This window comes from Armigeres subalbatus, unplaced genomic scaffold (genome assembly GCF_024139115.2).
Source record: "Armigeres subalbatus isolate Guangzhou_Male unplaced genomic scaffold, GZ_Asu_2 Contig857, whole genome shotgun sequence".
Classification (NCBI taxonomy): Eukaryota; Metazoa; Arthropoda; class Insecta; order Diptera; family Culicidae; genus Armigeres; species Armigeres subalbatus.
Genome location: NW_026943653.1, coordinates 1452778 through 1464805, shown reverse-complemented (window position 1 = coordinate 1464805; position 12028 = coordinate 1452778). Strand labels below are relative to the sequence as shown.

Sequence of the window (12028 nt, the reverse complement as noted above, 5' to 3'; positions counted from 1 at the left end):
AGCAACTGGTCCTATTTTAAGTGCATTGCACATATTTGTAATATGCACTTTTTTCTAAGTGTAGTCTGCCGTGTTGTATAAGCTTAATAATATCCAGCCCTTTATACACCTGGTACAATTCGTGATTCATGCGACGCCGCCAGATACCGTTCTCCTGTTTACCGCCGAGTATTATCCGCAGCACCTTACGCTCAAACACTCCGAGAGCTCTCCGATCAGCCTCCTTTAACGTCCATGTCTCATGGCCGTATAAAGCCACCGGAAGAATCAGAGTAGTATACAGCGCGAGTTTTGTTTTCGTTTGCAGCCTACGGGACTCAAGCTGGTTACGAAGTCCGTAATAAGCCCTATTTGCAGCTGAAATACGCCTTTTAACCTCGCGGGTAACATCATTTTCGCACGTCACTAATGTTCCAAGATACACAAATTCTTCTACCACTTCAAATTTTTCACCATCCAGTACCATTTCGCTACCACCACCACTAATGAACCCACGTCGATTGCCAGCGACCATGTACTTCGTTTTGCTGGTATTGATCGTGACGAGTCCAATCCTCGCTGTCTCCCTCTTAAAAGGCACAAAAGCCTCTTCCACGGCACGGCGATCAATTCCGATAATATCTATATCGTCCGCAAATCCCATGAACATATGCGATTTTGTGATAATGGTACCGCTTCTTTGCACACCAGCTCTCCTAATCGCTCCCTCGAGCGCTATGACGTCGCAAATGACGTCGATATTTCATCCGCAACCCTTACACTTGATTTCGATCCGTCCAACGTTATATGAATCAGCCGTATCAGTTTCGCCGGAAAACCATGTTCAAGCATAATTTGCCATAATTCATTCCGTTTCACTGAATCGTACGCCGCCTTGAAATCAATAAGCAGATGATGTGTCTGCAAGTTGTACACCCAGAATTTATCAAGGATTTGTCTCAGGGTAAACATTTGATCCGTCGTTGATCGGCCCTCACGAAAACCTGCTTGGTATTCGCCGACGAAGGACTCTTCAAGCGGTCTCAATCTGTTGAACAGAATACGGGACATAATTTTGTACGCCGAATTAAGGAGGGTTATTCCTCGGTAATTGGCACACTCCAGTCTGTGCCCTTTCTTAAAGAGAGGGCAAATGAGGCCGTCCAACCAGCCAGCAGGCATTTCCTCGTCTTCCCATATTTTTGACATAATATGGTGCAGAACTTCATAAAGCTGCTCACTGCCATGTTTGAGAAGTTCAGCCGGGAGCTGGTCCTTCCCCGCAGCCTCATTGTTTTTCAGCTCTTTAACAGCTTTTTTAACCTCTTCTATACCAGCTAAGTACACAACCCTTAGCTGGCGGTCTTTTGTCATCGGACGACCCGTGGAAGCGTGGGATAGGGACTTGTGGGGACCAGAGCTCTATTGGGCGCTCCTTCCTCGATGTCAACCCGGATAAAAAATATAATTAAAATATCATAAATTGTACTGTAACAACACCATCTAAAACAAAGGATTTACCATTGAATATAATGGAATTTTAACAATTAAATCACATAGAAAATAATGGTTTTCCACGATAAAATGAATTGTAAATGGGACTTTTACAATAAAAAAGGGGGGTTGTTATGTATCTTTACAATAAAAAAATCGAAAATTTTCCATACATTTTTCAGAGCAAAACAATTGATTCAACGGTTCTCCAATGGGACGATTTAGAGGGACAAAACAATAGAAAATAATGTATGTTGAATGTTTTCTCTTACTTTTTATTGTTTTACAGTATAAATATAATAGGATTTAGAATACATTTTACTCTAATATTACAATAGAAATACAATACAACTTTATGTCCTACAATTTATTTTATCGATATTATTTCAATTTAATTTTATTTTAATATAAGCTTAATGTTCAACCAGTTTGATCTCAATTTTACTTTAATTTCAATTCAATGTGATTGAACAATAATTTGAATTTGAATTTAATTCCAATTTATTTCAATTATATTTCAATTTCATTTGAATTCAATTTAAATTTTGTTTTAATTCAGTTTTTGATCGATTTCAAATTAGTTTTCATTCAATCCAAAATTGAATATGTTAGTATTGCTGTTTGGCGCTTTGCTGTTGCTTAGTCACTGATGCACCAGCCACCATAGGAAAGGGAGTTTGATATATCTCCTATAAGACTTATATACTACTTGTTTTTTCTTGAGTGGGTGAATCGAAGTTAGTCGTTGTCTCTAACACATCAGGTTATGTGTGAACCTGTAAAAAATGTAAATTATAAAAGCATGTCAGTTCCTTACAAAAAGTTCTTCGAGAAAAAAAGAAAAGTTACCTATATCAGCTATTATTGTATCTAATTGGTAAGATAGGCCAATAATAGCTGCCGAACGATAGTCTGTCTTACGTAGTCTTACCATAAACTTCCTCCTGAAAAGGAACAAGGATACATGTTAACAAATATGTTCCGAACTGCTTCAGCGGTGGAAATTGGAACCCCTTGGAACCCCTTCCTAAAGATACTTTAAAAAGTTCTTTCGCATCAATATCATCCGGTATTATGATGTAAACATTATAAATACTCACCACGATACAGCAGCCTATGATCCGCCGCTTGCCCACTTCTACAATCCGTTATGAAGGGACACTTCCTGCACCACAACATCAGTTTCATTTTTTCATTCCACTAATCATAAACAAAACGTACACGCTCAAATAAATCCAGCCAATCTTCGAGTAAAATAATATGCAAAAGTTTTTGTTCCTTTTTATATTTTTAATTCAACCTGGTCAAAATATGAATATTTAAAGACCTGAAATAAAAAGTATTTATTTAAAAATCGATAAAACTTTTTTTTTTCATTTAATAATTAAACCTTTTGTTACTATATTGTATTCAATTGTCATTTCATTAATACAATAAACAAATTAAATGTTTAAAAATTATATAATTTTTTATTCACGACGAATTTTCTGATCGCCCAGTTAGAATACTTGTATAATATATTTAGTTTTGGGATGAGCAATACAAAACATAAGCGAACAATAAAAACAAGATAGAATGTATTAGTAACAGTTAAATTTATTGTGCATTTAAAGTAAGCACAATAAAAGATTTCTATGACGGTGAAAAAACTACAATAAACGTACAATAGATAATTTTGTTTACCATACAATCTATTGTACTCCAATGGATTATGCCATACGAGGTACTGTAAATTTTTATCCGGGAAACCCACCATTTTGCAAGAAATAATTGTACCTGAAATTAGGTTCTTTTTCCGAACAGTGTAACATTTGTGTAATCGGGTTAGAATTGCGCAGTTCCAACTGAGTGTGTAGAACTTCGAATAGACGAAAAGGCTTTTCAGAGCTTTTGCTGGCAGCACTTTCTCAACATTCATCGAAACTGAGTGAGATGCAATGACCATGAGCGAAGGTCTGACGACGAAAACTTGTTAGCCTTGTTTTACTTCCTGATGCTTCAAAGGGAGGTTCTGATATGACGTCAATCGCACTGTTGTGTATGGTCAACAGAGGGTCGAGAGAGACAAAAAATCCCCATTGCCAGACCTGATCTCCAGCTCCTTCTGGTGAAAAGAGTGTCTTGTCTTCTTGCAGGGGATATCATCCGGCATTTTACTTTTCTTCCTGCAAGTGAGTATTCGGTTTTGCCTTTTAAAGCGTGACAATTTTTTGTGTTTTTCCGTAGAAAAAGGACTTATTTCGGTACTTTATTCTGTGATTTTTTCAGCTACATCAACAGTCGAAGCAATAAAATCAGAAATGGGTGTGCAAGTAGTTACGCTAGCTGCCGGAGATGGTAAGTTTTTTTTCCGCAAGCATTAGCAAACCTTCAATGGCGTGTTCCTGCCGTAAGAAATTTCATTCAATAGTGGTTTTTTTTGTGTTATCCCGCAGAGGCTACGTACCCAAAGACCGGACAGGTTGCCGTAGTACACTACACCGGAACGTTGGCCGATGGAAAAGTGTTTGATTCCTCCCGTACCCGCGGCAAACCGTTCCGGTTTACTGTTGGTCGCGGCGAGGTCATCCGCGGATGGGATGAGGGTGTTGCCCAGGTGAGTGTTCCCCTAGTCGATGTCGTGATGTCGATTGAATCTAAATTCGAATGGTTCTTGAATGAGACTTCTTCGGTCCATTCACCTTTCAATTTTTTTTTCAACGAGGGGTTATTATAAATGAATAGGAGAATGTGGGGTAGAATGGGAAAACAAATTGCAATTTTGATTAACAATTTATATTACCGCCTAGTTTTTTTTTGTAAGAAATGCAAACACCATAACTAAATTTATTATTTCTTTCCAGATGTCCGTTGGACAACGTGCCAAATTGGTTTGCTCTCCGGATTATGCCTACGGCAGCCGTGGCCATCCAGGAGTCATTCCACCAAATGCCACCCTTACCTTCGACGTTGAACTGTTGAGGGTTGAGTAAATGTGCAGATGAGATATCATTTTATCTAAAACAATAGCAAATACAGCAATGAATCAAGAAACCGGAAGGAAACAGCAACCAACATACCACGAAAGGCGAAAAGTAAAAACCATCAACACAAACAGGAAATAATGAAGCAATCCTAGAATCCAGGTCTGATAAGGAAGCATGGTAATCATCAGTTCTTTAAATGTTATTTATGCGTCAAGCATCAACCAACCTACAATCGCTGTATTCAACGATCGATAATCAAATCGTTTTGACGCGGTAATCGTTCATTGAGTTACACGCTCTCTCACAACAGGTTTTCAAACGACATTCAACTAGCTAAACAAATAAGCAAACAATGCATTTATGTGTAGCGATCTACTTCCATTTTATTCGGGCTGCCTCTTGGGAGCAGTTATTCCTATCTGGAAATTCCATCTACAATCGTAGCTAAACATTGCACTAAAACAGGATTGATGATGTCCTGAATAATCTTTTTTGCTCATCACATAGATTCGGGAGATAAATATTAACTTTAGCAAAACCAAAACACTTTTAAAACCAACACAAACCTTCACGGAGTTAGTAGTTATTGAACATGATAAAATACAGTTTTTGCTCCGGTAGCAATTCGGATATAATGTCGCATAAGGAAAATTATTAAAATATTATACATCTAAAAGTTTAATGGTGAATCACAAATTTAAACTCTGTGCTATCATGCATCAGCATTTAATCAACTCGTATTTAAAAACACTAAAAAGTACATATATTCCAAAAATATCGATAGCATTCGAATAAATTTTAGCAACGCCATTTAAACGTGATCCCTTGGCATGTTTCTCCTCACCGGATTCTAATCCAAGGTTCAGGACATTTATGATTGATAGCAGATTGAACAAAAAATAATGGAGTCAACATTCATACTATCTGATACCACAAATAAATACATTGAGATGAACAAATGTTGCACTTGTAGATGATCCGAAACATCACGTCAGTTTGATGATGGTTTTGAAAGGAGTATACATAAAGTCAAATGTTGATCGGTTAAAATGTTTGTCTAATGTTGAACTCCTATAAGAAATGCATATTGCACGTGCGTTTAGCATTTGGCAAATTACTTAAGAGTTGTTGGCAATCGGGATTATTGTGTGCCTTTGGCCCTCGCCTAAGTCGATGCAAAGATAAATTTCAACGGATTTGTCTCAGTCGCGAAAAAAAACTTTCCGTTATAACTATTCGACAATTGTCGAAATCGACATTCTCGTGTCCGAAACCTAAAATAAACAATAAATTGATTTGATGGTACGAAAGTATGCACAGGTTCACGGAAACCAAATTAGAGCAGCCAAACTGCAGGATCACCAAAAAATAAATGCCCAGTTCAACGTCATTGTCAGGTGGAGGTATTATTTGAAAAAGAAATCCTACATTGTCTAGTGCTCACGCTGCCACCAGTACGGCCACGGAATGTGAAACTGCAATCTGGAACTCCGTACGTCAGTTATTGCAGAAATGCCACGAATACAACGTGCCCACACACATAATCTATTTATCGACTTCAAAGCCGCATATGATACAATCGATCGGGACCAGCTATGGCAGCTAATGCACGAAAACAGATTTCCGGATAAACTGATACGGTTGATCAAGGCGACGATGAATCGGGTGATGTGCGTAGTTCGAGGGGCGTTCTCGAGACCCTTCGAAACGTGCAGAGGGTTACGGCAAGGTGATGGTATTTCGTGTCGGTTCTTCAACATCCCTTTGGAGGGAGTAATACGAAGGGCAGGGATCGACACGAGTGGTACGAAGCTATGGGAAAACTCACACACTCACACAAACCACACCGATTAAAAATCCAAATCCATCAGCGAACCCATGATTGCAAAATGAATGTTACTCAACCCAACAGCGAATTAACAAACTATTCATACCTACTGAGTGCCCCCAGCAGAATAAGCGAAACCATAGATAGTGCGAAAAGAAATCGAGAAATGAGAAAGAAGCGATGTGTAGTGAGTGCAGCAGAAAACACTGAGTTGGACTCAGAAGATTGATTCAATTTAGACTCCAAGATTCGAATCCTCATTCACCACCCATTTGCGATTTCATTCGTTTGCGAACCGAATGTATACAACTACTCGGCTATGCATCATTCGCTATCTGTGGGGAAGATTCGGTGATGAATGTTGTCTGTTTGTTTTTGGCATGATTCGTTACTAACTGAAACCAAACGACAGACAATCGAAATTGAAAATATTGGAAGGGCTCGTGTACAGTTGCCTAATTTGCGATTGTGTGTAGAGGTGAGTGAAAGAATAGCGCTAAATGAACCGATTTTACCCATATTTGGTGGTACGATTTTCACGAAGTCCGTCCAGTTATTTGGTTTCACCGACGACATTGATATCATGGCACGTATCTTTGAGAGGATGGAGGAAGCCTACATCAGACTGAAAAGCGAAGCTAAACGGATTAGACTAGTCATCAACACGTCGAAGACGAAGTACATGATAGGCAGAGGCTCAAGAAAGGTCAATGTAAGCCACCCACTACGAGTTTATATTGGTGGTGACGAAATCGAGGTGGTTGAAGAATTCGTGTACTTGGGCTCACTGGTGACCGCCGATAACGATACCAGCAGAGAAATTCGGAGACGCATCATGGCAGGAAATCGTACGTACTTTGGACTCCGCAAAACGCTTCGATCGAATACAGTTCGCCGCCGTACCAGATTATGGCAGTCCTATCAAGAGGCTTGGAAGCCTCCTATCAAGAAGCATGGAAGCTTTCTTTCAAGAGGCTTGGAAGCCGCCTTTCAAGAGCCTCCGAAGAAGCCTCCTTTCAGGATGCTCGGAAGGTTTCCTTCAAGAGACTTGGGACCCTCCTTTCAAAAGATTTGGAAACGATCTTAAAATGGTCCGGTAGCCTCGTTTTAAGTGCCTTGGCCGCCTTCTTTCAAGAGGCTTGGGAGCCTCCTTTTAACAGGTCGAAAGCCTACTTGCAAAAAGCTCAAAAGGCTCTTTACAAGAGGCCCGGGAGGTTCCATTTAAAAGACTCGGAAGCCTCCTTTCAAGAGGCTCGGAAGCCTCCTTTCAAAAGTCTTAGATACCTCTTTTCAAGAGGCTCGGAAGCCTCCTTTCAAGAGGCTCGGAAGCCTCCTTTCAAGAGGCTCGGAAGCCTCCTTTCAAGAGGCTCGGAAGCCTCCTTTCAAGAGGCTCGGAAGCCTCCTTTCAAGAGGCTCGGAAGCCTCCTTTCAAGAGGCTCGGAAGCCTCCTTTCAAGAGGCTCAGCAGCCTCCTTGCAAGAGGCTCAAAAGCCTTCTTTCAAGAGGCTCAGAAGCCTCCTTTCAAATGGCTCAGAAGCCTCCTTTCAAGAGGCTCAGAAGCCTCCTTTCAAGAAGCTCAGAAGCCTCCTTTCAAGAGGCTCAGAAGCCTCCTGTCAAGAGGCTCAGAAGCCTCCTGTCAAGAGGCTCAGAAGCCTCCTGTCAAGAGGCTCAGAAGCCTCCTTTCAAGAGGCTCAGAAGCCTTCTTTCAAGAGGCTCAGGAGCCTCCTTTCAAGAGGCCTGGAAGCCTCCTTCAAGAGGCCCAAGCCTCCTTCAAGAGGAAGCCTCCTTTCAAAGGCTCAGAGCCTCCTTTCAAGAGGCTCAGAAGCCTCCTTTCAAGAGGCTCAGAGCCTCCTTTCAAGAGGCTCAGAAGCCTCCTTTCAAGAGGCTCAGGCCTCCTTTCAAGAGGCTCAGAAGCCTCCTTTCAAGAGGCCTGGAAGCCTCCTTTCAAGAGGCTCAGAGCCTCCTTTCAAGAGGCTCAGAAGCCTCCTTTCAAGAGGCCTGGAAGCCTCCTTTCAAGAGGCTCAGAAGCCTCCTTTCAAGAGGCTCAGAAGCCTCCTTTCAAGAGGCCTCGGAAGCCTCCTTTCAAGAGGCTCAGAAGCCTCCCTTTCAAGAGGCCTCAGAAGCCTCCTTTCAAGAGGCTCAGGAAGCCTCCTGTCAAGAGGCCTGGAAGCCTCCTGTCAAGAGGCTCAGAAGCCTCCTTTCAAGAGGCTCAGAGCCTCCTTTCAAGAGGCTCAGAAGCCTCCTTTCAAGAGGCTCAGAAGCCTCCTTTCAAGAGGCTCAAGCCTCCTTTCAAGAGGCCTCAAGCCTCCTTTCAAGAGGCTCAGAAGCCTCCTTTCAAGAGGCTCAGAGCCTCCTTCAAGAGGCTCAGAAGCCTCCTTTCAAGAGGCCTCAAGCCTCCTTCAAGAGGCCTGGAAGCCTCCTTTCAAGAGGCCTGGAAGCCTCCTTTCAGAAGAGCTCAGAAGCCTCCTTTCAAGAGGCTCAGAAGCCTCCTTTCAAGTGGCTCAGCCTCCTTTCAAGAGGCCTGGAAGCCTCCTTTCAAGAGGCTCAGAAGCCTCCTTTCAAGAGGCTCAGAGCCTCCTTTCAAGAGGCTCGGAAGCATCCTTTCAAGAGGCTCGGAAGCATCCTTTCAAGTGGCTCGGAAGCCTCATTTCAAGAGGCTCGGAAGCCTAATTTCAAGAGGCTCGAAAGCCTCCTTTCAAGAGGCTCGCAAACTTCCTTTCAAGAGGCTCGGAAGCCTCCTTTCAAAAGGCTCGGAAGCCGCCTTTCAAGAGGCTCGGAAGTGTCCTTTCCAGAAACTCGGAAACCTTCTTTCAAGTGGATCGGAAGCCTCATTTCAAGGGGATCGAATGCCTTCTTCCAAGAGGCTCGGAAAGCTCATTTGAAAAAGCTCGTAAGCCTGCTTTCAAGAGGCTCAGAAGCCTCCAATAATCCCGTAGGAAGCTTGATGATTAAACTTAATGTGAATTGAAAAGTTGCACGGAATCATAAACATTTCAGCCCACTTTATGGATTGCCGTTAGGGATATACACTGTTAGTTATCTATGGTATATGCCGTTAGTTTTCAGGTCCATTTTCAGTTACGCTTATTTTCATTTACAGCAAAACATAGAGGGTATCTCAATCAGTACTGGAATAAGTGGTGATCGTCATAAGACAGAGAGCAAAGCGCCTTTTTCTATTTCAGGCGACCAAATGAAAGAATCGTGTGTTCTTTGATCACTTTCGCATAAAAAGCAGTCATGAAAGGATGTTGTGCCTTATTTTAAAATTTAAATTGCTAAGTTATTTTAATAGAAATATGCAAAGAATAGTGACTAGTCGATAAATTAATCATATTCCTTTAATTCACCGAGTTTAAAGTGATAATAAACAGAAAAATAAAACAGATATTGCACACTTTCATGCCCTGTCACGGGACAAATATTTTTTGAGATTTTTGCAGCATGCCATTCATCCTTCGCGTTTCTATAGATATTGAAAGGGGCAGATATGTAACATTGCGTGACACACGAAACACGAAAATGAGAAATTCCAGTACTGATCTCAATTAATGCAAAAGATCGAAGGGGTACCTCTCATTAAAAATGTTGAGAACCGTTGATCTAAGATAATAAATGACGTCGATATTTCATCCGCAATCCTTACACTTGATTTCAATCCGTCCAACGTTATACGAATCAGCCGTATCAGTTTTACCGGAAAACCATGTTCTAGCATAATTTGCCATAATTCATTCCGTTTCACTGAAACGTACGCCGCTTTGAAATCAATAAACAAATGATGTGTCGGCAAGTTGTACTCCCGGAATTGATCAAGGATTTGTCTCAGTCTCAGTCTCATTTGACATTTGATCCGTCGTTGATCGGCCCTCACGAGAACCTACTTGGTATTCGCCGACGAAGGACTCTTCAAGCGGTCATAATTGTGTACGCCGAATTAAGGAGGGTTATTCCTCGGTAATGAATCGCCTGCGAAAAGCATCTAAGGTTTAGTATCTCGAAAATAAGCAACCTAATCAAAAAAATATTCGGTAGGCGTAGTGGCGGACACTGTCCTACATAACTGGTACCAAATAGATATTTGTGAAAAGTTCCTGCTGTTGAGAAAACCTCCGTTAGATGCCTTTCGCTATACAAATTTCTGGCGGTTAACTCATGCTGGCTATTTTGCGCATATACAATAGCGCCTGGATGTAACAGCGGCGGGTAGAAAATCAGCCACTGCCAAAAATTCATTGGCCTACTCATTCAAAGTAGGCGACTCCACAGCTTGTCCATCATCGCTAATATTCATTCTGAGGTAATGATCAGAGTCAATATTCGGACCTCTGAATATCCGCACACCGGTAACATCCGAGAAATGACGCCCATCCACCAGAACATGGTCTATCCAGGTGTGCTTTCGGATATTCTTTCGTGCAAAGTAGGTGCTTCTGATGGCCATCCCTCTGGCAGCAGCGAAATTTACTAGCCGTAGGCCGTTATCATTGGTAGCGGAGTGAAGGCTGGTGGGGCTGCCATCTTAGGTATAGCTGACGCGATACAGCATTTCGTTTATCAGCCGCTGGTTATCAGACAGACGCTTTTTGAGCCACACCTCCTGGTGAACAGACGCTCGAGGCGTACCTTCTAACTCTAGATGATGCTTGAAAGACAACTGTGCGCAGGCTGCACTATCCCCTAAGTACACAATCCTTAGCTGGCAGTCTTTTGTCATCGGTCGACCCGTGGAAGCGTAAGATAGGAACTTGTGGGGACCAGAGCTATGTTGGGCGCTCCTTCCTTGATGTCAACCCACCGTTTTGCAGCCCTACAAACAACTATCATCTAATAAATAGGTTCCATAACAGTCGCTGGAACCGGAATCAAACAACAAGCCGCCCACACTCTCCTCCTCTATCTTCTATTCTATTTAATACTCTGAACTGTTTCAAGCATCTTAGGGTCATTTACTTTTTCTTTAACTTTATTACATATTTCTATTTTCACATTCAAACACTCATGGAATGCGGAAACTGGTTGAAAGGAAGGAGCACTAGAGAAAAAATCCAACAAAATGTTAAGAGACGCGAAGACAAGCATCAGACAACCGATCGAGGCGCAATCAGAAAAGCGAATGCAGCACTACTGAAATAATGAGCTTGGCGATCGAATAGAAACAACATCGGCTCTACAGACAAGAGGATGGGAGCCCAATCCGGACTCATTACCTTCTCTCCAGCCTGCCTTCAATTTTTTTTTTTCAAACTAAAACAAACAGTATTATACTAATCCCAAACTGCACGTACCTCTATCATATAAATCTACATAGCTTCTTCGGGAAACACCAGAAAACGGATTTCAACCGTTTCCCTTCAAACATAATCAAAAGTTTCTAAACTATAACGAATTCTATCGTAGCGATCCCAAACTGTCTGAACATCTATCATGTATATAAACACAACGTTTCTATCTCTACGAACAACTTGTTGTTACACAACCGTTTCTATCTCTACAAACAACTCTCATCTAATGAATAGGTTCCAAAGCAGTCGCTAGAGCCGGAAACGAACAACAAGCCGCTCCACACCCTCTCCCTCTGTTTTCTATTCTTTCACAAGTTTTACACCCTGAAACAGAACTGTTTCAACCCCTTATGAGTTTGAAGCTCGAGCCTACCAGTCAGTGGATGGGAAGGTCCGTTGTAATAAAGGGTCTATTGCAACCCTCGGATAACCTGGGATAAGTTTTCCACGAGTCTAGTTTACATTGATTTCATGAGT

General features: G+C 41.7%; 1 protein-coding gene and 1 long non-coding RNA gene across 2 annotated transcripts; one reads left to right on the top strand and one right to left on the bottom strand.

Annotated features, from left to right (window-relative positions):
* Positions 1 to 1955: 1955 nt before the first annotated feature.
* LOC134204751 (uncharacterized) lies at positions 1956 to 2672 on the bottom strand. Its single transcript, XR_009977956.1, has 3 exons — positions 2574 to 2672; positions 2323 to 2417; positions 1956 to 2249 (listed from the first exon to the last, which is right to left on the bottom strand). It is a non-coding gene; the product is annotated as an uncharacterized LOC134204751 (long non-coding RNA).
* Positions 2673 to 3564: 892 nt separating this feature from the next.
* LOC134204718 (peptidyl-prolyl cis-trans isomerase Fkbp12-like) lies at positions 3565 to 5398 on the top strand. Its single transcript, XM_062679494.1, has 4 exons — positions 3565 to 3644; positions 3742 to 3810; positions 3909 to 4069; positions 4317 to 5398. Exons 2-4 carry the CDS (start codon positions 3774 to 3776, stop codon positions 4443 to 4445), a joined length of 327 nt encoding a protein of 108 aa, XP_062535478.1. The 5' UTR covers positions 3565 to 3644; positions 3742 to 3773; the 3' UTR covers positions 4446 to 5398.
* The last annotated feature ends 6630 nt before the right edge of the window (positions 5399 to 12028 follow it).

Coding starts and splice junctions, on each gene's coding strand:
- LOC134204718 (XM_062679494.1), top strand. CDS start 3,774: ATGGGTGTGCAAGTAGTTACGCTAGCTGCCGGAGATG. Junction 3,811..3,908: donor TACGCTAGCTGCCGGAGATG/GTAAGTTTTTTT, acceptor GTTATCCCGCAG/AGGCTACGTACCCAAAGACC. Junction 4,070..4,316: donor GGGATGAGGGTGTTGCCCAG/GTGAGTGTTCCC, acceptor ATTTCTTTCCAG/ATGTCCGTTGGACAACGTGC.